Genomic DNA, 20,383 nt, shown 5'->3' with positions numbered 1-20,383 from the left:
CACTCACCAATAAGGCTAGAGATCTTGAAGAAAGCCTTATTCACTTATATAAACCATCAGCTAGATAAGCTATGGTAGACTCCATACTCCCATAAATGTCTCCTGCTGAAAGCTGTTGCATCCAATGGAGAAGGGCCATAGCGAAATAAACATATTGCTCCTTGAATGGATGAGTTATTACTTGCAAAGTTGGCTTTAGCAAATGTTCAACCTTTATCTTGTGTGTCCGCTAGAGATGCCTCCATCTTCCATAGTGATAGTTCTCCTAGTAACAGTTGTAACTAATGCATCTACACGTAGACTTTGACACAGGCATTTCTGAATAGCTATCGAGAGAGGATATAGTTTAGAAAGATGTTTTATTCTTTTTAAACCTGAAGCTAGAGATTCCCATCCAAGGGATACTATGTTCTCACTTTCTAAATAGAAGGGAAAGGAAATAGACTTTCATATCCCCTTTATGATTGGTTCCCAGACTTCAGTATCCTTTGACTTTTTTTTTTTTTTTATTATACTCACTACTTCAGAGACAAAAGAAAGCTCTTAGTGACTTATTTCTAGATCTACCACCATATCAACCATAACCTCTGCTGTGAGGAAAAGTAATGCAGTTTGGAGAGGGTTTACTTCTCTGACCCTCAGGGAGGAGCCTGGCCCAGCTATACAGACTTAATTGCATAGCAGTCATAAGCGAAGCTGAAAAGGGTTTCTGCTATTCCATTCCAAGATCTTCACTGCAGCTGCAGGAAGAGCATACTGGACACCTAGGGGTCTGCACCTATTATAGCATCTGCTCCCACTCACCTGGCTCTACAGGTGATATGCACTTGTACATGCTCCTGGCCTGCAATGTAGACTGCCAACAGCTGGAGATGCTGCTCTGCCTATAGGAAGAGCAGCTGTATAACCTCTGACACTCAACTGCTAGTTCTCCCTTGCTTGTTCATGTAGCCCTTGCTGTCCCATTATCAAAGGGCAGACAGACAGCCTTGCCTGAAAGAAGAGGGAGAAGTGTTGCTGTACCAATTAGATTGCCCAGCTCTCCAAAATGTTGATCAAACATGAGGCCTCTGAAGACTATAGGCCCCAAGCCACTTGGTACAGGCAATGAGCCCCCCCCCCCCCCCACCACCCAGTCAAGCTCATATCCATAGTAACTAAGATCCAGGCCAGCATGCTCATGGTGACAAGGTTCCAGCCACCAGCACTGAGAGTCTGCCACAGCAAGCAGAAGCTGGACCCATTGTCCTGCAAGCAAGGAGCCTATTGGAACAGGAGAGAGGACCGCAGCAGTCTCATATGAGCGCTGGCCCAAGGGACCAAATCCTGTGTGGCTGCTCTAACCTCAGAAGTTGAAGATAATCTCAAGCTGTATATCAAACCATGCCACCAACTATTCTAGGGACTGAATAGGCTGAAGATTGCTTTTTTGAAATTGATTGCCCAGCCCAAGCTTTCTAAGGAATAGACCATAAGACAGGATGAAGATATTTCAGCCAAATCAGGCATGGACCATAATGCCTTTGTGTCTCAGAGGAGCTGCAATAACCACCATGGTACTATAGCCAGGCTGAACAGCAGTGCCCACCATTGGAAATGTTTTGGCGGAACTTCTGATACTCTACACAAATGGGAATGTGATGATAGGCCTCCAACAGACCTAGTGAACAAATACTCTCCTGGCCTTACTGGCACAAGAACAGAGAGAAACATTTTCATCCAAAAGTGGGAGACTTTAAGGCTGCAATTCACCCCCTTGAGATCTAGATTAGGACATAAAGAACCATTCTTTTAGTCACCACAAAATTGATGTTTCCCAAGTAGAGAGTCCATCAAGCTAGGTTGAGAGAGCATTGCACAAATCTCATTTGAGTGAGTTTCCTCACTCCGAAGGTCATCAGATCTTTGCAAAAGTGTACTGTTCTGTTTGTACATCTCACTCAATGTCAAAGTGGCCCCTAACCCCTACACTACTACCTAAACCTCAACTAGAGTTATTAGGTGGGCCTCAGAGGTATAAATACCTACGTACTGTAAGGGCCTTAGAGTTAGGCACTCACTCTTCCCCCCCCCCCCCCACCGCATGCAAAAACACCATAAAGCAATTTGATGTGACCCCCCCCCCTAAGCTTGTTAAGAGTAAGAAAAGGCTTTCTTCCCTGGCCTATAGCACCTGGAATCCTGGAACTGCACTCATCCCTTACCAACTATTTAAAAAAAAAAAAAAAAAAAAAAAAGACTGTCCTTTGTCTTTTGGAAGACACTGGGGCTTTGGCTCTCCTAGGTTTTTGACCAGCTGTTCCAGATCACCACCAAACATTAGCTTACCCAAGTGTGACTTGGACCAGGAATCTGCTGCCCAGTTCCAAAATCCAAGAAGCCTCTGAACTGGCACCAGGAGGGCAGCTACGCAGGAAGATCCGTGGAAGAAATCATAAAAGGGTTCTGCTGATACCATACAAGCTACTTCAGGTCTCTGGCTGATGCTTTACCCACCACAGCAGAGTTCACACCACGAGGGCTAACCCTTCTGCACACACTTTCCCTGACAAGTATTACTCTTTCAATGCATGCACGAAAAGGACAAGTTCAAAACTGATTTGGCATATATTAAGAGTACTATCAAGCCCAGAATGGATTTGCAGGTGTTGCATATAGCAAGTTTAAGCAACATCTCCTGTAACCGTTCATTGTTAACTAGTGCATGTCACAATAAAACATCTAAAACGTAAAAAAGTGTAGAGCTGATGCAGGTAAGCATCCTCTCTTGCAACCCCACTGCTGTTTGAAGTATTTGGGCAGCTATGCTGTTTTCTATTCTCTATGCAATAGTTGTACTATGAACCCCATTTTGAACTTGCCTCTCCTGATGTGGCAAAACACAGACCATGTCGAGGGGGGAGGGGGCAGAAATTGTTTACTTTCACACCTTACCCGAATCAGCCCTACACTTTTACATTTTGGATCTCATCCCTCTATCATTTATCCTCTCCACCTTGTGTATGCTACAATAAACTTCAGAATGGAAGCCAAAGTAGTATAAAATCTAGTCTCTAAAAGCTTAGATTGTTTCATCTGGTATCTAAGCATGACTGCCCTATAGCAGTATAGTTTTTTTGTACACTTAAGGTATTTGCTAAGTCCGTGTAAGCTTCTTTATATATCACCAATAATTTTAGTCTTAACTATCTAAATCCCAGCAAAAAATAAATAAAATCACTTTGCAGAAGTACAAAAGGCAACAGCAAACTTTGGTTCCAATGCTTTAATGGAAAAATCATTACACATATAAAATGAGATACCATACAGAAATGTATAGTGGCATACAAACCTAAAAAGGTCATTGCAGCAAAGTGTATATGAAGACACCTTCAAATTAAATGACTAAAAGATACATGTGGGTAGAGATTTAGCTCACTTTGAGCCCTAATATTGATATTAGATTTACGTATGTTCGTGATCTGGAGTAGTCTCTCCAAGAAATAAACCACAGTTAATATTCAAGTAGCCTTTCTTGCTAACTCGCAGTTTAGGCTTTTAGCAATATTTAATTACATAAAATAAGGCTAACAAATGGAGTTACATAGATCTCCCACATACCACTCAAATTTTACTAACTATTCAAATGTTAATTTAAAAGCCTGCTTTGGCAAACAGCAGTATTTAATATGTGAATCTTGCTGTTTCAGTCACTGCTGTGGCTTGGCTTGCTGGTCAAATACCAAAGCCTACTGACTTTATCTCCTTTATTTGCAAATTACTAAATTGCTCAAAAATAAAGAGATTGAGTAGACTTAACTAAATTGGAATGCTTCCAAGCCATCTGTTTGGGTTGCTGTTTTTTTTTTTAATATTCTGCAGATTGTGTTATGGTGAAAAACATGCCCAAACCCAAACTTGTTCCAGCAATAAAAGTCAAAAATTATGTTTTGTTTATCTAGTTCACAGTTTTATTTCATTAGTAAAGTTTTTAATACAGAATAAAAATATATTTTTAAAAAAGAGACATTTTAGGAATATTAAAAAGGGCTGTCACATTCTAAGAATATATAAACTAATCATTTACCATAGATGATTACAATTTTGATGGAAGGAGCAGGGGTAGAGAGACTGATGTTTAAAACGTTGGCTTCTTATGGTATTTGCAGGATGGCGACATGCAGGTAGCTACAATTCTGTAGTAACATCAGCATATGTTCCTGCTACCTCAGTATTCATTTAAATGGTTTAAAAATAATCAGATTTTGGTGTTTTTTTCTTTTTAAGAAAAATTTTCATCTCCCATGGTAGATTAGTATTTACTTATAGTACTAATTAAAAAAAAAAATTTAAATCTGTGGTAATCTTAAACGAGTGGCACATTAGAGCTGACTAAAAAAAATGTGTACTAACAAAACCTGCTGTCCCTAATCTAGGTCCCTACACTTGACAGGAAACACAGAGTAAACAGGTACATACATTTGAACATATCTTCAAGGCAGAACTAACAGGTCCCACAATGTCCTTACCTGCCATCTTAGCCACTGGTCAAACAAGGAGGTAGAAGAGAATTTACAGGAGTCCTACATGAGGATCCTAAGAACCAAAATCTTTTAATTTTTTTTCCCATTTTAAGCTTATGTAACATACTCATGGGAATACCACACCATGCCTACCAAACAAGGTTAACCTAGCAGTTTTCAAAGTACTTTACCAAAACAGGCATAATGAATGATGCCCTAAACCCTTTTGCTGCGTAAGACACACTGGAGATAGTCTAGGGTAGGGATGGCTAACCTCAGTCCTCAAGAGCCACAAACATATCTGGTTTTCAAGATATTCACAATGAATATGAACGAGAGAGATTTAGATGCATTGTCTTGAGTATATGGAAATCTTTCATAAGCATATTCATTGTTGATATCCTGAAAACCAGGCCTGTTTGTGGATCTTGAGGACCGGAGTTGGACACACCTGCTCTAGGGTTTGTTTCCTTTTCTTAATGTTGCCTATTGGTAACATGCCAGGTTTTTCTTATTTTGAATCAAAAACTCCATTTGACAATTATAACTAATTCTTAACTTTAAAAAGGCACAAGGCAAAGAAGTACCTCTCAATTATTTACTATAATTTCTGGGAGACTGCAAAGTAAAATGGACTAGTGAAACATACTAATCAATTTGCTAAAGTGGTACTGTATACTACACTGAAAAGCAGTGTTTTAAGAATATTCATGGACTATAAAGAGCACTCATAACCCATCAAAAATATAAATTAGTTGAAAAGAAACCAAACTGGGTAAGAGCTATTGTTATAGAAGCAACCTTTCAAGAATACTACAGCCCCATTCTTAATCAGGAGGGTGGGATACTTGCTAGTCTCAAAAGCTTGCATTTTCAAATAATTCATTAGAATTTTTACACAGCTACCTGGATGGTTATCTTCAAACTGACCTTCACCAATGACCCCACTTCATAACTCATGTCAGCATACATACATGATGAGATGGTGGCTTACATATACTGTCAGTTACAGTACACTAGATACCCAGGCTGTCGCTCTTGTGAAGGTCTCATGCTCGATATTAATAGTCCAATCTCAGCAGCATTTTCAAACTGTGATGGATGAAGCTCATGAAAATGTGAGGCTTGGTTATTCACTTCCAATGTCTGTTCATGCTTTACTTGTTAACAGTCAAAACAATTTCAGTGCACGTAAATGAAAAATGTGACAAAAATATGTATTACTCTGGTTCCTAGTCAATTTCCGTTTAGTTTTATTTTATTTTATAACTTGTAGAAAGCATATTCCCTCCATGCACAGGCAGCCATGGGATATGTATAAATGAAATGGTTCATTTTTATTCAAGGCCTAGAAAATGATTCACTTCAAAAGTTCACAGCTGATAAGTATGCTGCTCCAACTGGTGCAAACAGAAAAATCTAAACTAGGTTTTAAAAGCATTTGAAGGGTTACATTTTATATCTAGATACTAGAAAGCCAAGTTTTAGGGTGATTCTCAGTGTTTGTATTTAGCCTACTAGGGATTTGGTTCAAAATGAGAAATAGAAATTGCCAAAAATGTCAACTGACATGCTTAAAATGGGGAAGGGTAATGTAAGCCATTGCTCTGATGTCTAATGACCTTAGTTACATTACAAATTTTTTTTCTGCTTGGGGGAGAGTGACCATTGAGCTCTATGTACACTAAGAACTCAATTCACTGGACTGGGAGTGTAAAAAAAAAAAAAAGTTAAGTATTCTCTGTGTAAACAGAGCCTTATGGTCACAGTATTTGTAACTGTACTTTAGTCACATGTTTCTCTCACTATGAGAAGGAAAGTGCGGCAACTGAGCAAGTGTCATTAACCCTCACTCCTGCCACATGCATGTATTTTTTGTGGCTTCAACTCAACATCCATTGTAAGAACGCAGCGACATTTTCTGCATCTTAACTTCATCCCATTGCATACAAGTCTCCTTTTTCTAGCTGAAGTAAATTTGGTCAGGAACGGAGCGAGGGGAGCAGATGGACATCACAATGATTCAAACTAGGCGATCACAGCCACACCAAGGTGAAGGATGTGCGTTAGTCAGCATAAAGGCTCATTAGTTCTAAATTCCCTAAGCGCTTCACATCTAGAGGAAAAAAACAAAAACAAGACAGACTTGATTAAGTACATGTAAATCTGGTAGTCAGAAGAAACTGATTTTTTTTTAACAACTTGGAAAGCCGCAAAGAATCACTGACCCTATTCCATTATATTTTTCAAAATCACAGTAGTTAGCACATTACAAGGATTATAAAACTTAAGTTTTCATAAGGAACTACAGCATTAAATTAACTGTACAAATAAGTCTGCATACAAACTATATACATCAACACTGGGAAATGGAATAAATCTAGAAAGTGTAAAAATACTGTGTGTTAAATTAATTCAAATACATTTTTATCACTATGAATGTACTCACTGCACTACCAATGCAGAAGTCAAGAGATGTTTAGAACTATAGCAAACATGCACTTTACTAAATAAATCAGCTTAAATAGGTCTAGGGTATGCACAGCTTGAACTGATCCCATAAACTGTTCCCTAGCACTGCTGCTTAGCAATTAGTCCCTGAGCTAGCCTGCAGGACATCCAACTTCAATCCCCATTCTGGGCTCCTGTTTCTGTAGCCAAGCAGGCCTAGAGGTACAAACAAGGACAGCAACAGTATGACTTCCTATGGCCAAGAGCGTAGGAGAAAGCACCGATCACTATTAGTTGAGTGGCCAGCAGGTGGTGATACTTGAATGGCACTGGGCTTGTCAGTCACCATCTGCTGGCCACTCAACACACACTGTATTCTTACCAGCTTCACAACTCCCTTCAGGTACTATTGCTGCTTGAAATCAGCAAACAAGTACTGTCCTACTGTGCATCAGTACACACACAATTAAATCAGGTGCTACTTCATTGTTCTTCTACCAGTGTTACTTGCACACTATAGAATACAAATGAGCAGTCAAATATTCAGAGGGTCAAAAAAAAAAACCAACTTGAAAATTTAAACCAGTGAAAGGAAAAACACCTATAAAGCCCCTTTCCTTCATAATTAAAGTATATTTTCAACAAATTTGCCTGGTCTTACCTGAAGAGGTGTTTGATATAACCACTGCTCTCTATCAATGGCAAGTTTCATGCAGGCAAAGAGGTCACAGACATCAGGAAGTCCATAATAGTTCTATATATATACAAAATTGCTTATTAGGATCACATATGGGTAAAGCATTTCAAAAAACACATACCCATCACGTTTTAAATACGGGGGGGGGGGGGGGGGGGGGGGGGGGGGGGGGGGGGGGGGGGGGGGGGGGGGGGTAAGGGCAAAGTAAACAAATTCCTAATTTGTTTGCTTTTTGTGTGGAGCGGAAATTATACTATAACAGTATTCTAGCTAAGGACTAGTCAAGGTATTCTATGGAATATCTATTCACATGAAGGTTTAAAAGAATATGTTCTAGCATAAAACATTTGTCCTAAAAATCTATGGAGCAAGTGAACAAACAATAATGATTTAGCAAAATTTGCTATTACATTATGAAAACTCTGGAGTTAGTTTTGCATCACAAGGCCCAATACCAAATGAATAAGTCACTATCTGCACAAAAACCCCAAAATGTTGAAACCTTCTACCTGGATCACAGGCATGACAGTGAAATGTTTGACTACAATTTAGATGGTGGCAACTGGCAAGGCAAGCAATGTATCCTCAGCAAGAGAGAAAAATACTGCAAGTCAGAAAAATGGATGTTTCACAATCTGTCCAAGTGTTATCATAGTATACTCACATGTGCTCTTTTGCGTAGCAACCACTTATCCTCCACAGGGGGCTGTTCAGTCTTTTCAACATTATCTACATTTCTAGAAGGCAACACCCAACTGTCTACATTCAGAGGGAGGTGGAATGGGGCTACAAGATCCAAAGTGGGGATCTTAAAACTACTCTCAGCCATCTCCTTGCTTGCTTTCTCCTCTGTGTTTACCACTGTGCACTCAGACTTGGGCAGCCAGTCTTTTAAATGGCTAAGAGAGGCGCTGGGATCCTGAGACTCTGCTGTGTTACTTTGCTCCTCTGTGGTTCTCCTGCAGGGGTGAAGCCAAGTGTTCAGTGCAGATTCTTCTCTCTCAGATTCCAGGCTTGCCTTAAGTATCTGGTTCAATAGCATCCCATTTTTATCCTTTCCTTCTTTCTTCAGAAGCCACTTCCCAAGAGCTGCCTCTTCACAGCTTTCCTCACAGACACACTCCGAGAAGCTGGTACAGGGCTCGTTGGCCTTGCATACTTCCTCCACTTTGAATGTTGGCTGCTGATGCTTTAGAAGCCATGCATCATTGCTGGACATAGCAGACTTCTTCCCGCCCAGATGCTCATTCAAGCACTTCAGGTTTCCAAGATTCTCGATCTCAATTGCAGTGGACTGGCCGCCACAACTGTTACAGGATTTAGCTTTTAGGAGCCAATCATTCATGTTGTAATCCTCTTTAAATGGCCTAAGTACACATTCCCACTCATCTGTCATGGCACTTCGGACTTCAGTTTCAGAGGATGTGATCAGCCAATCAGAAAGGTCCATATCTTCCTGCTCATAGAATTCAGATTCGTCAATCTTTTCAATGGAGAAGGCAGAGCTGGCAACAGAACAATTGCGATTCCGGAAAGGCCTTTCCTCAGGAACTTCTTCCTTTTGAGTCTGCAGCAGCCAATGCTCCAAATCCTTCAGTTGTCCACAGATCTGCTCCATGTTGAAAGCGCAGGCTTTGGATGCGCCTAAATCCTAGGCAATGACAAAAAATAATTTCATCCATTTAGTACTAGGATTAATGTAACAATGTTAAATGTGCTGGAGTTCTGAAGTACAGTGCCATCTCTCTCATCTTCATCCTTGATACAACAAATACACAAAAAATACCTGGCTACTTTCCACTGTGTGCTTCTCCAAGAGCCAATCCTGAGGGTTGGAGCTAGGCATAGAGAAAGCCTTAGGAGTACTGGTGGCTTTGCTTTCCAAGAGCCATTCACTGAGTGAAGTTTCCCGTCTTCCAGGCAAAGGGCTCTACAAATAGAAACATATTTAATGGCACGGGGGGAGAATAAAATCACATTATCAGAGCTTTGTAGAAGTGAAGAAGCAGCTACCCGTGTTTCTCCGATAAGACAGGTCTTATATTCTTTTTTAGCTCCGAAAAAACAGCTAGGGCTTATTTTCAGGGGATGTCATTTTTTTTCCATGATTGGTGAATGAGGACAAGGCTAAGCCCATCTCCTCTTTCATTCACCAATCACAGGCCGGCCAATGGCACGGGCAAAGGGCCATCAGTGCCATTTTGATTACTGGCAGCAGAAGGCCCGAGAGCAGGAGATCGCTCCCGTGACCCCCGCTGGACCACCAGGTAATTTCGGCAAGTTTTTTTGTTTTTTTTTTGGGGGGGGGGGGGGGGGGGGGAGTGTTTTGCAATGAATTAAATTTGAGGGGTGGGGGTGGGTTTGGGGTTTTGTTTTGTTTTTTTACACCACCACCCCCCCCCCCCCCGTCTGCCCCCCCCCCTGGGACTTTCGGTAAGTCTTGGGGGGGGGGGGAGAAAATCGGGCAAGTCTTTGGGTGCAACCGCACATCCCCCTATAACTAGGGCTTATTTTTGGAGTAGGGCTTATATTTCAAGCCCTATTCCAAAAATCCTGAAAATCAGGGTAGGGCTTATTATCAGGGAAACCCAGTATCACCAAACAGGAAAGGGACCTGGGGGTCATCTTTGATGACCCTAAGATAGCTAATGTGACAATGTAGTTGGGAAGGCTAATAGTATGCTTAGGTGCATAAAGAGGCGCATTACTAGCAAAAAAGATGGAAACCCCACTTGAGAATTGTATTCAGTTCTGGAGATCACATCTACAAAATGATTGACAATTTTTTTTTTTTTAAACTATTCATCATTTGTTAAGCCTAGGATGTCTGGACATTCTTCCAGTATTTACAGTGCAAGAGATTCTTCACCAGCTCATCAGTCAAACCCCTTATTAGTAGGAAACTTACTGTCTTTGAACAGTTGACTCTCAGCCCCTATTAGTGTAATGGGCTAATCTCTAAATTATATCACCTACACTTTAGACGATTGAAGAAATCTGGGTGAAATATTTGGGTATGGATATCACAGGTCAGAGTTGGGATAAGATTTTTTTGTAGATTAAGAAGGGGAAATTGTATTTGTGTTACTCCCCAAGGAACTGGATATAAAATTTTATACCACTGGTATTACATCCTGGATAAAGTGCAGAAGACGGGTCTTATAAATGCACATAACTTGGAAAGGGTGGGGGAGCAAGGAACCTTTTTTTGAATTTGGTAGTCACGTACTAAAATACAGGTTTATTGATCACAGGACTAACATAACTAGACCTTTTAGTAATTCTTTTGGAATTGTCAAATTATGAGGACAAACAACTTAACTACTCATTTGCTAGTTGCTGCTAGACATAAGGTTTCCTCTCTATCGATAATTGAATGGCTCCTATTTCTCTGGCATATAAAATTTTTCAAGTGTGAGACTTTTATCCAAATGTTCCAAAGATATGGGAGCCTCTCTTGCGTAAAGTGGAATCTCTTTTAGCAACGATGACTTGACTGGATTTAACTATATACTATGGCGATGTTCTTGGTAAAGTATGCCGTGATACTGTATGTGATTAATGGCCCAGATTGGACTGTTGCTCTATTACTTACTGAGAGATCTGGAATACCCATATTTAAATATTTCACTTCCTACATATGTGTAATGATGTATATCCATTTCAGAGCAACCTATGGTTTTCCTGTATGTGCTTTCGCTTTCCTCTCTCATGCCTGTTTCGAATTGTGGAAAACTTATATGCAGTGCCAAAGGTGTGTTACTACAGATTGTTGATATTATTTACTTGTCTTTATAATAAAAATGTATTTAAAAAAAAAAAAAAAAAAAAAAACCACAAAAAACCCCCCCACTGACAAGTAGAGGCAATTGAAAAGAAGAGTTGCCAGAACGGTGCATGGTCTGAACTATAAGCCATACACAGAGGGCCGGATTTTAAAAGCCCTGCACGCGTAAATCCGGCTGGATTTATGCGCGCAGGGCACTTGCGCGCCGGCGGCCTATTTAGTATAGGCCGCCGGCGCACGCGTTAAGTCCCAGGGCTTCATAAAAGGGACAGGAGGGGGCGTGGTCGAGGCCTCCGGAACAGCCCCCGGGTCGGGTGATGGCGCACCAGCAGCCTGCTGGCGCTCGCAGATTTACACCTGCTTCCAGCAGGCGTAAATCTGCCAACATAGGTAGGGGAGGGGTTTAGATAGGGCCGGGGGGTGGGTTAGGTAGGGGAAGGTGCGGGGAGGTGGAGGGAACAGGCAGCGCGCCGGGCTCGGCGCACGCATGTGCACCCCCTTGCACGCGCCGACCCCGGATTTTATAAGATATGCGTGTATCTTATAAAATCCAGCGTACTTTTGTTTGCGCCTGGTGCACGAACAAAAGTACGCATGCACCTAAATTTATAAAACCTACCCCAGAGACTGAGAGAGCTAAAACTATACTCTCTAGCCAGAGGGAAAGGGGGAGACTAACTCTGGTAGATACTGTATTGATTCAAACATTCAAATATCAGCAGCCAGCATTTGTCACAGACTGAAAAGTTCAAAACAACAAAAGGTCATCATATGAAACAAAAGGTCATCATATGAAGCAAAAGAGGAATGCTGAAAGGAACACGGGAACATATTTTCACTAAGAGGGTGGTAAACAACCTAAACAGACTTCTAGCACAGGTTAGGAGGAAAACAGTGGCAGAATTCAAGCACATATGGGATAGACAGAGTGAACTTAGTGGTAGAGCGAGAATGACCGTGGTTGTCTAACAGGTACTCCTATGTAATGTTTGCAAGTGTACTACTTTACAGCTGAATTTGCCTATCATAACGGAACAATCTGGCACCTGGCTGATGATACTGTATATCACGCTGAACAAAATAAATGTCCCCAATACACAGTAGTTCTTTTCAGGAGATGGTAATTTTATACTGCAGGCTCAGTAGGATTTCAAAAATTAAAATGCAATTTTACACCTGCACGCAACTGAAGTATTCAGAAATACTTGAGAAAAAAAAACACCTCTCTGTTTATCTGTAGTGGCCTGAGAGTTTCAGACATGGATTAGCTGAAGATGTGTTTAAATATCCAGTCTGAGCCTCCCAGGACTCCTAAAATTGTCTACTAGCAGAGTATTTGACCTGATTAAATTCTTTCAAGAGCAACACTCCTATACCCTCTCACGATAAGAGATCACATGCTCATGCACAGATGTTAACAAAAAAAACCTGAAACTGGTATGCTACAAAGTTTGGAAAACACTGGAATAAACTTAGCAAAAGCTCACAAAAAGCTGCTGTCCTAGGCTCAGACATCTCTTAAAAGATATGGAACAGTTTGTCCTAGCATTTCTTGGTGCTCTAACATAAAGAAGAACAAATGGCCAAGTACGACGACGCAGCCACCCTTTAAACCGGTGCAACATGATGAATACTGACATCCTCCCCACTCAGTGCCCCACATATAGGAGAGAAAAAAAAAATCTCTTTACCTGTTCAAGCACAGGCATGAAGCAATTCTGAATCAACCAAGGATTCTGCAGCACAAAGTTACAGTGTGAGGAGCCACTGCAGGAGACTGAACTTTCCGCTTCTGAAATCTGTTTAAAAGATATAGATATATATATATATATAAATAAAAGGACAGGCTACACACACCAAATATGAAACACCATTTAAAGAGACTTGGATTAAGTATGTTACTAAAAAGCTAAAAAAAAAAAAAAAAAGTGCATTTTGAATGACTTCAGATTTTTACCATGGTTTTGACAGAACCAAAAGCAGTGATAGCTTGGCGAAGAGAAGGGCTATCGGCCTCAAACGTCAGGGATGAAGATTCTTCTGGCTTGAGGGTCAGGCTGCCCAGTCTAAAAAGAACAATTTAGATTTCTTAAAATGTTCATAAACACTGTACCCAACTATGCAAGTACTAAATATGTTTGACTTGTTTTATTCACATCTAAATTTTAAACCCAGCAAATTTCTTTTATGAGCCTTACAGTCCCCGAATGCATTTGGCATCCCAATAAAAGCTTGCACTGTTCACAAAATGGGAAATGCAGTGAGGAAATAAGTGGTTTCAAACAGCTGACAGAACTCGAAACTGGCATCATGCCAAGTATTGTTATAACAAAATTAGACACTCCTGTAACAAAATGTACTTTTACTGTGGAACCTTGTCTTAAACCCCCCCTGAAAATCTAAGAGTGCAAATTCAGCATATATCACCTACTGCACTGCTCACTCTCCAAGATTTCTGTTATCAGCTAAAAATAAGTTTACCTAATTGTTGCTTGCTTCAATTTGCTTTATAAAAGCCTTCAGTTCTCCCTTCCCTCTTTATATACAATCTATAGTTGAGAAGTTGACTTTAATAAAAGTAATCAAAGAGATACTAAGATTAATTTTTATTTTATTTTTTACCTCTCCAGACAAGCAGAAATCTGATTAGCTAGGTCGTTACTATGAGGATTCTCCAACTGGTGGATAAGACAAATGAACTGTCCCAATAACTGCATGAAAAGCACAACAAAGAATTACCACTCTTTTTCCATTAGACGTATAATTTCAATCCAGAGATGACAATTACACAAGCAGTGAATTCACACAACATACACATGACCAAAGACTCTCCTTGTATGCCAGCCTAAGTTCTTTTGAGCTGGACAGAAGAATTTTCTAGCAGTAGCCACAAGCATGGACTTTAAATACAGAAAAAGAAAGCCAGGACTCTCTTACCCAGTAGAGCTGCTGCACTTGTTGATGCAAGGCCTCCTCCTTCAGCTGCTGGATTAGCTCAACCTGCCCTAAGAGCCAAACCTCCCTGCTACGCAGGCACTCCAGGTGACGGCTGATACACGTGTGGATCTGAGCTTTAACCTGGGAGGACAAATGCCAGTTCGTGAACACTTACACACATGCTTTCCGCTACCTCTTGAACTGAACAGCAACAATGCTGCTCCTGCTCCGTTTTCTCAGAATGATTCATGCATCTTCACATTCCTTTATTCAAAAGTGACCCACTTTTTTCAAATAACTCATCTTTAGCATGCAACACACTACCCTACACTGACCTAGTAATTTACAAAACCCATCCAACATCACAAAACCTTGCTCTTCCTCTTGATGAAACAGCTTTTCTCTGCAGTGCTCATGAGTTTCAAGTGTGGGATGCTGCTACTTATGACAACAGATGTAGGTGTCCAACTACTTATAAATCCAGCTTTTTATAGTATGGATGTGCTGTTACCTACATCACTGACTGAGTCATGCAACATAAAATCCCTCCTCCCTGGAATAGAGAAAAATATTTTCTAGCCCATGATGATTTGGGGATCCATGACAATACTCATAATCCTTTTGAGGATTTAGGGATTGGCCCAACTTATCTCATAACAAGTCCCCTACTGCACATACAAGTCCCAACTTCATTGGATAATCTCTAATAAAACAGATGTGCCATAACTTCACCCTCACTGATTTGCAGGACTAGCAAAAGTATTTTTATAACTGCATAAACAATGACTCATGATTAGACAGAAATAGCTGCAAGTTTACATCAGTGTGATTTGTAGAAATAAAAATAACCTGACTGCTGTTAAGTTCCTGGTTAGGACTATCTTCCTCTATTTAGATACACCAGCCGACCAGTAGTCTCCACTAACTCCCAGCATTTGCTAGAAATCACCTTTCTCCAACAAGAATGGCTGTGTCTCGCAAGCACATTTTTTCTAGTGCAGACCCAACTCTATGGAATAATTTCCAACTGGAAATCAGAGCAGAAAAGGACCCACTTCATTTTAGGAAGCTGCTAAAGTTTTGTTTACCCTGGCCTTCCCTGACTGATGTGATTCCCTTCTGCCTCTTACCTTTCAGGTTTCCTATAGCTTTTGCTCCTTAATTAATATTAAGTTATTGTTTGTCTGATTTTATTTTGTATGTTTTTTGTACTCCACTGAGATTTGTGGATCAGCGGAATAGAAGTTTGTATGAATAAATAAGGGACAATGCTGCTGACAACAGCTCTACCCAAGTTTTTTCTCCACAACTATATTCTGTTATCACTCAAGCCTACCAAATACAGACCGTGTTGCCAACAGAGTACTACATCTACAGGGTGCACAAAAAGATGCTATCTTGCCACCAATCAATTTGTGTTTTTCTAAACTCCATCAAAGAAAACCTGGACTACAAAACCATATTGAACTTTAAAAGATAAATAAAATTAGGACTGGTAAAATGAGCTGGTGTCAACCTGATAATCAGCTGGATGAGAACATGAACTATTAAAGAGACTGAAGGAATACACTGAACAGATGAACAAGTACCTCTCTCCCATTGTCTTTAATCTGTTGTTCTGCGTTAAGGATTCCAGCGATAGCCATCTCAAGGTCCTTCTTAGCTTGCAGACACTTCATGAGAGGAGCCCTACTGCCAGTACCCCCACTCTGGTCCTTTGATGAGCTCATTCTTCTCAGTGGTTCTGTATCAAGGAAGAAGGTTCAATATTGTTGACTTGTTGAGTATTACTAGTTTATAAATGACATCCCCAATACATGAACACACTCCAAAAGACCAATACATTTCTAAGCTAAATATTTTTCTATATTATCTTATTATGCATTCATACCCATTGGAAGAATAGCCTATGAAAGCCAGTCAGAAATGCATTTAGTTCAATAAATGTCCTTTATTTCTAAGTATTGAGTACTAACAGCAAAATATTTCTTAAAAATTACCACAAAAAAATACAAAATGTGTATCCCCAAGTTTTGAAAAAAAAGTAGAAAAATCTGCTCACTGGTTGCTAGTCAGATTAAATGGCTACTGCTCTTCTTAAATACACAGCGATCTAGAATTTTATTAGGAGGCTGTAGTTGATCACTTTCTGGCACTTTAATAAATTGTATTGTAAGAAAAAATGTGAATTGAGTTATTTGAAGGCAAATTTAATGGAGTTGCAGGCTGGCTCAATGGACAAACTAGAGAAAAAGCAAACAGCGCTCACCGTCAGTCACTTTATTTCTGCTCACCCACTAAAAATGTCACCACCACGAGCCTCTCTAACATGCAATGCATTTTTTTTCCCCAAGACCTCAAGAAATGTAAAAGCCTGGGGAAAAAAAAGTTTCTATAAATACTAGAAGATTACAGTTTGTCCACTGCTGTATGTTTATTCTGGATGAAATCTCTAGGAGCTCTTATAGCTCAGCCACCTGTGCTAGTTGAGCTCTGGACTAACACAATGAATACACAGCTTACCCATTTCCATCTATCCTATAAAAGAACTGCTGTGGCCTGCTTTTATCATCAGCAAGCAAATTAGGCACCCAGCCACCTCAAAGCCTATCCTGTAGGACTACTATACCTTTTTCCCACCATTACCAACCACTCCCTCCATCTCCAATTATAAACACTCCCTGTAATTATCACCGAAACAAGTTATTTCCTTTATCAGTCCTCTCTACTAGTTTCACAAATGATGTTCACATTTTGAACTAGTGAGAATTACAAAAACAGAAGACTTTTCATGCAGCAGTTTCTAAGGGGCATGTCTGGTAATAGGTGCCAGAAACTGCTTCACCCGGTGTTACTCTAGACTTTACACATACAAGAAATGTTCTCTCTTAGTTGTATTTCTGGCACTCCTGCTTCCTTGAAGCCACCCTGGAAAGTCAGATCTGATTGTGCCATCAATGACTAAGGGCAGGGACTAAAGAAGAGGCCATAGCCCCAGAAGAACACAAAATGACCAAAGAAAGAGTCAAGAACATACATGAAACCACCTTTCGCCAAGTTAACTAGCCTGGGACAGCAACATACTTACTGTACCTCACTTTGAATACAAAAGAAACGAGTAATCAAGTTCAAATACAGATCTATGAAGCTAAGTAGGATCAGGCCTGGCTAGTAATTGGATGAGGGACCACCTGGTGCTATAGATTGCAGAATGCAGTCATAGGTACCTAGCTGGGGCTGGAGACTGCCAAAATCCTTGACACCCGGAAATGGGTAGCTAGAGGAAAGGGGATAAAATGGCTATTCTCACTTTTAAAAATTTGATAACTTGTAATTCTATGTTTTATGTAAATCATAATTGCAGTTTTATTCTGTGCACTCAACTTTAGATATGGTTTGGAATACAATCACAAATGAACAGAAGAAAATAGATACTTAAAATCTAAACTTAGATACATTTTCTCTGTAACAAGTGTCAAACCATTGTGCAACTCCTTACAAACTGATAAATCTTGTATTATGTTATTACAGGATCAGTTTGCACTAAAGCCCTTACACAGCCTCTGGGTAGAAACGATTTTCTGTCATCAAATCTTGGCATCTTAACTCATCACTCACTACTAACACTGTCTATCAAAAAGGGGAAGATGACTAACAACTTAATGCAGCAAGTTTGTTTTATATAATAGGAAAATGCAATTGTGGATGCCTGTGGGCAGGCAGCACCCCTAGAAGTTAGCTAATTATTGGACATGCAGTACTGGCAGTTTGTAGCACAGTGATTCCCAAACCTGTCTTATGGAAACCGCAGGTAGTTACATTTTCAGAACATCCACCATGAATATGCATGAGATATTTACATATAATGGAGACCCAGTATATAATCCTGAAAAGCAACTGGCTGTTTGGAATCACTGTTGTAGCCTGTCCTATTTTTCTCTCATTACAAGATTTAAAATGTTCTGTTCCACAATTCACCTAGCTTACCATGCAGTGACAGAATGTTTTAAAAATTTCACGTTTAGAACCATAGCTAATGGAACAAGAACAGTTAATTTGTACTCTGGAGAGTGGGTGGGGGATATCTTCACAGTTTTCTAGCCTAGTGCAAGTTGATCCAGTCTGAATTCCCAGCTTAGGGTGGCTAACAGCTATAGGATTGCATGACTTCTACACTGTGAAGACTCCCAACTACTGCCTAAACCAGATGCAAACAATTCATCTGTCTCTGCACACCTCCCGAGATGTGTGTGCAAGGAAAGAAAAGCAGGCCAAGTTCACCAGGCATCTGGAAAGTTCGCTACTGATTTCATTTTAAAGATAAAAACCAGTGCAGCACGAATTAAAAGCTACTTGCTCTAGCATTATTTAAACGACTTGTCAAAGAACCTAATTCGGAAATATTACTCATGCAGTTCACCTCTGACAGTTGGAGTTACGCAAGTTTTCATCGCCACAGGCCACCCCCGCCGGCGCTTCTTGCGATGATTCTAACACTCACACGCGGCTCGTCGCTCGCTGGCGGCAGCGCCGCCTCTTCAGTTGAAAACCTTACTCTGGAGACGCTCCTCGCTACATTCCGACTATTTCGCCTAGACTAAGAAACAGAAGGGGGTCCAGCACCCAAGGCAACAATGCAGTCCCGGAATAGAGCAACCTCAAGTGTACAAACAAAAACCGCCCCCCCGCCCCCGACAGCCCGTACCTGCACACCTTCCCGCTCCAGCCACGCCACAATGCTGCGCTCCACAACCACTCGCGCCCGCTACGCAGCCCCGTTGGTCTGACGTCACAACTCCCCCCCCCCACGCGATTCCTGCCCAGCAACCGAGCCCCCCCCCCCCGCCGCCGTGACGCCACAGTCCCCGCCCGAATGCCGTTCACTCGGCGAATCCAACCCCCGCCCATCCCCCGTTGACGTCACGCTCCACGTGGGCAACCGGTCGCCACAGCTGAAGCCGAATGTTGCACGTCCGCAAGTGGAGTGGAGTGGGGCGGGGCCCGCACGGCAAGACAGCAAGTGCCCCCCGCCTCACTACAGCACAAGAACTACGTGCGCCTGCCGCCCGGTATTGTAACCTCTTCAGCAGCCTACTGCAAGCTCGTCCAGGCCTAAAGAAGAGAGAGTACGGTCCCAGTCATAAATTACAGAGTTCTAGCTGTAACAGCATGGCGCTGTTAAGCAACACAAGGATCTCTCCACGCCGGGCAAGCTGGTACTCGGCGATACAGCTCTGGCTTACCCGAATATAATAAGCAGATCGCCTGCAACTCCAGCACGACCTCCCTGCTCTGACGATAGTAGTAGCACGCTTCACTCACCTTTAATGGTAAGCCGCAGTGTAGGCTATCGCCCCCGAAGTTTCTGCTCTATGAGCACCACTTGGGGGTGTAGGGGACGTTTAGCAAACAGGCTCTCAACCCATTTCACCGGTAGGAAGAATACATCTATAAAGAAAGGTCTGGCACCGCCAGTGCAACGGGATTAGGCGCGCTAAGCAAACTTTTAGCCTTGCACTCGGCACAGCTCGAGGTGAGTTATATAAATAAAAAAAAAACCAGTCACAATGAGCATTAAGCCAAAAACCAACAAATAAAAACAAAAAACGGACAACCACTTACAACCTCATCAGTTCTGTTAGAGGTTGTCTCATTACAGAGGACAAAGCCCCCCCTAAAAAAAAAAAAAAAAAAGCATATGCTTGGTTAAACAGCAGTCCAACATTTAGTGCCCGTATCATTTATAAACAACATATAAAAGTACCGTAATTGTGGATAAAATAGTGAAAAAGGGGAACAAATTATGTCATAACATTTTTGCTAACAATGGATATAAATAAAAAGTCGCCCACTGCTAGCTTCTAAACTTGAAGAAACAGGATTCTAAAGCTATTGAAAGATTCCTAAACTTTATGGTCAGATACTTACAAAGCCTTCATAAATAAAAAGCTGCAAACATTGATCAATTTCAATTATAGAAGTAGTACAGCCATAATAAGGTGTCAAGTT

At 41.0% G+C, this 20,383-nt stretch overlaps 1 protein-coding gene across 3 annotated transcripts in view; it reads right to left on the bottom strand.

Moving 5' to 3' along the window:
• Positions 1 to 3,249: 3,249 nt before the first annotated feature.
• NCOA4 (nuclear receptor coactivator 4) overlaps positions 3,250 to 20,383 on the bottom strand; it is a 42,546-nt gene continuing 25,412 nt past the window's right edge. The window contains exons 1-11 of one of the 3 annotated variants that reach the window (XM_029609432.1): positions 19,080 to 19,140; positions 18,795 to 18,971; positions 15,964 to 16,118; positions 14,375 to 14,515; positions 14,060 to 14,148; positions 13,395 to 13,503; positions 13,129 to 13,236; positions 9,437 to 9,580; positions 8,315 to 9,301; positions 7,615 to 7,707; positions 3,250 to 6,618 (exon numbers count right to left, since the gene is read on the bottom strand). In XM_029609432.1, the coding sequence (XP_029465292.1) occupies positions 6,613 to 6,618; positions 7,615 to 7,707; positions 8,315 to 9,301; positions 9,437 to 9,580; positions 13,129 to 13,236; positions 13,395 to 13,503; positions 14,060 to 14,148; positions 14,375 to 14,515; positions 15,964 to 16,118; positions 18,795 to 18,825 (1,863 nt within the window). In that variant the 5' untranslated portion in view covers positions 18,826 to 18,971; positions 19,080 to 19,140 and the 3' untranslated portion in view covers positions 3,250 to 6,612. Of the gene's footprint in view, positions 6,619 to 7,614; positions 7,708 to 8,314; positions 9,302 to 9,436; positions 9,581 to 13,128; positions 13,237 to 13,394; positions 13,504 to 14,059; positions 14,149 to 14,374; positions 14,516 to 15,963; positions 16,119 to 18,794; positions 18,972 to 19,079; positions 19,158 to 20,383 lie in introns of those variants that run through there. The other 2 variants (XM_029609434.1, XM_029609433.1) reach the window with 2 other exon arrangements.

This window comes from Rhinatrema bivittatum, chromosome 7 (genome assembly GCF_901001135.1).
Source record: "Rhinatrema bivittatum chromosome 7, aRhiBiv1.1, whole genome shotgun sequence".
NCBI classification, from domain to species: domain Eukaryota; kingdom Metazoa; phylum Chordata; class Amphibia; order Gymnophiona; family Rhinatrematidae; genus Rhinatrema; species Rhinatrema bivittatum.
This window is presented reverse-complemented; position numbering and strand designations above follow the sequence as displayed.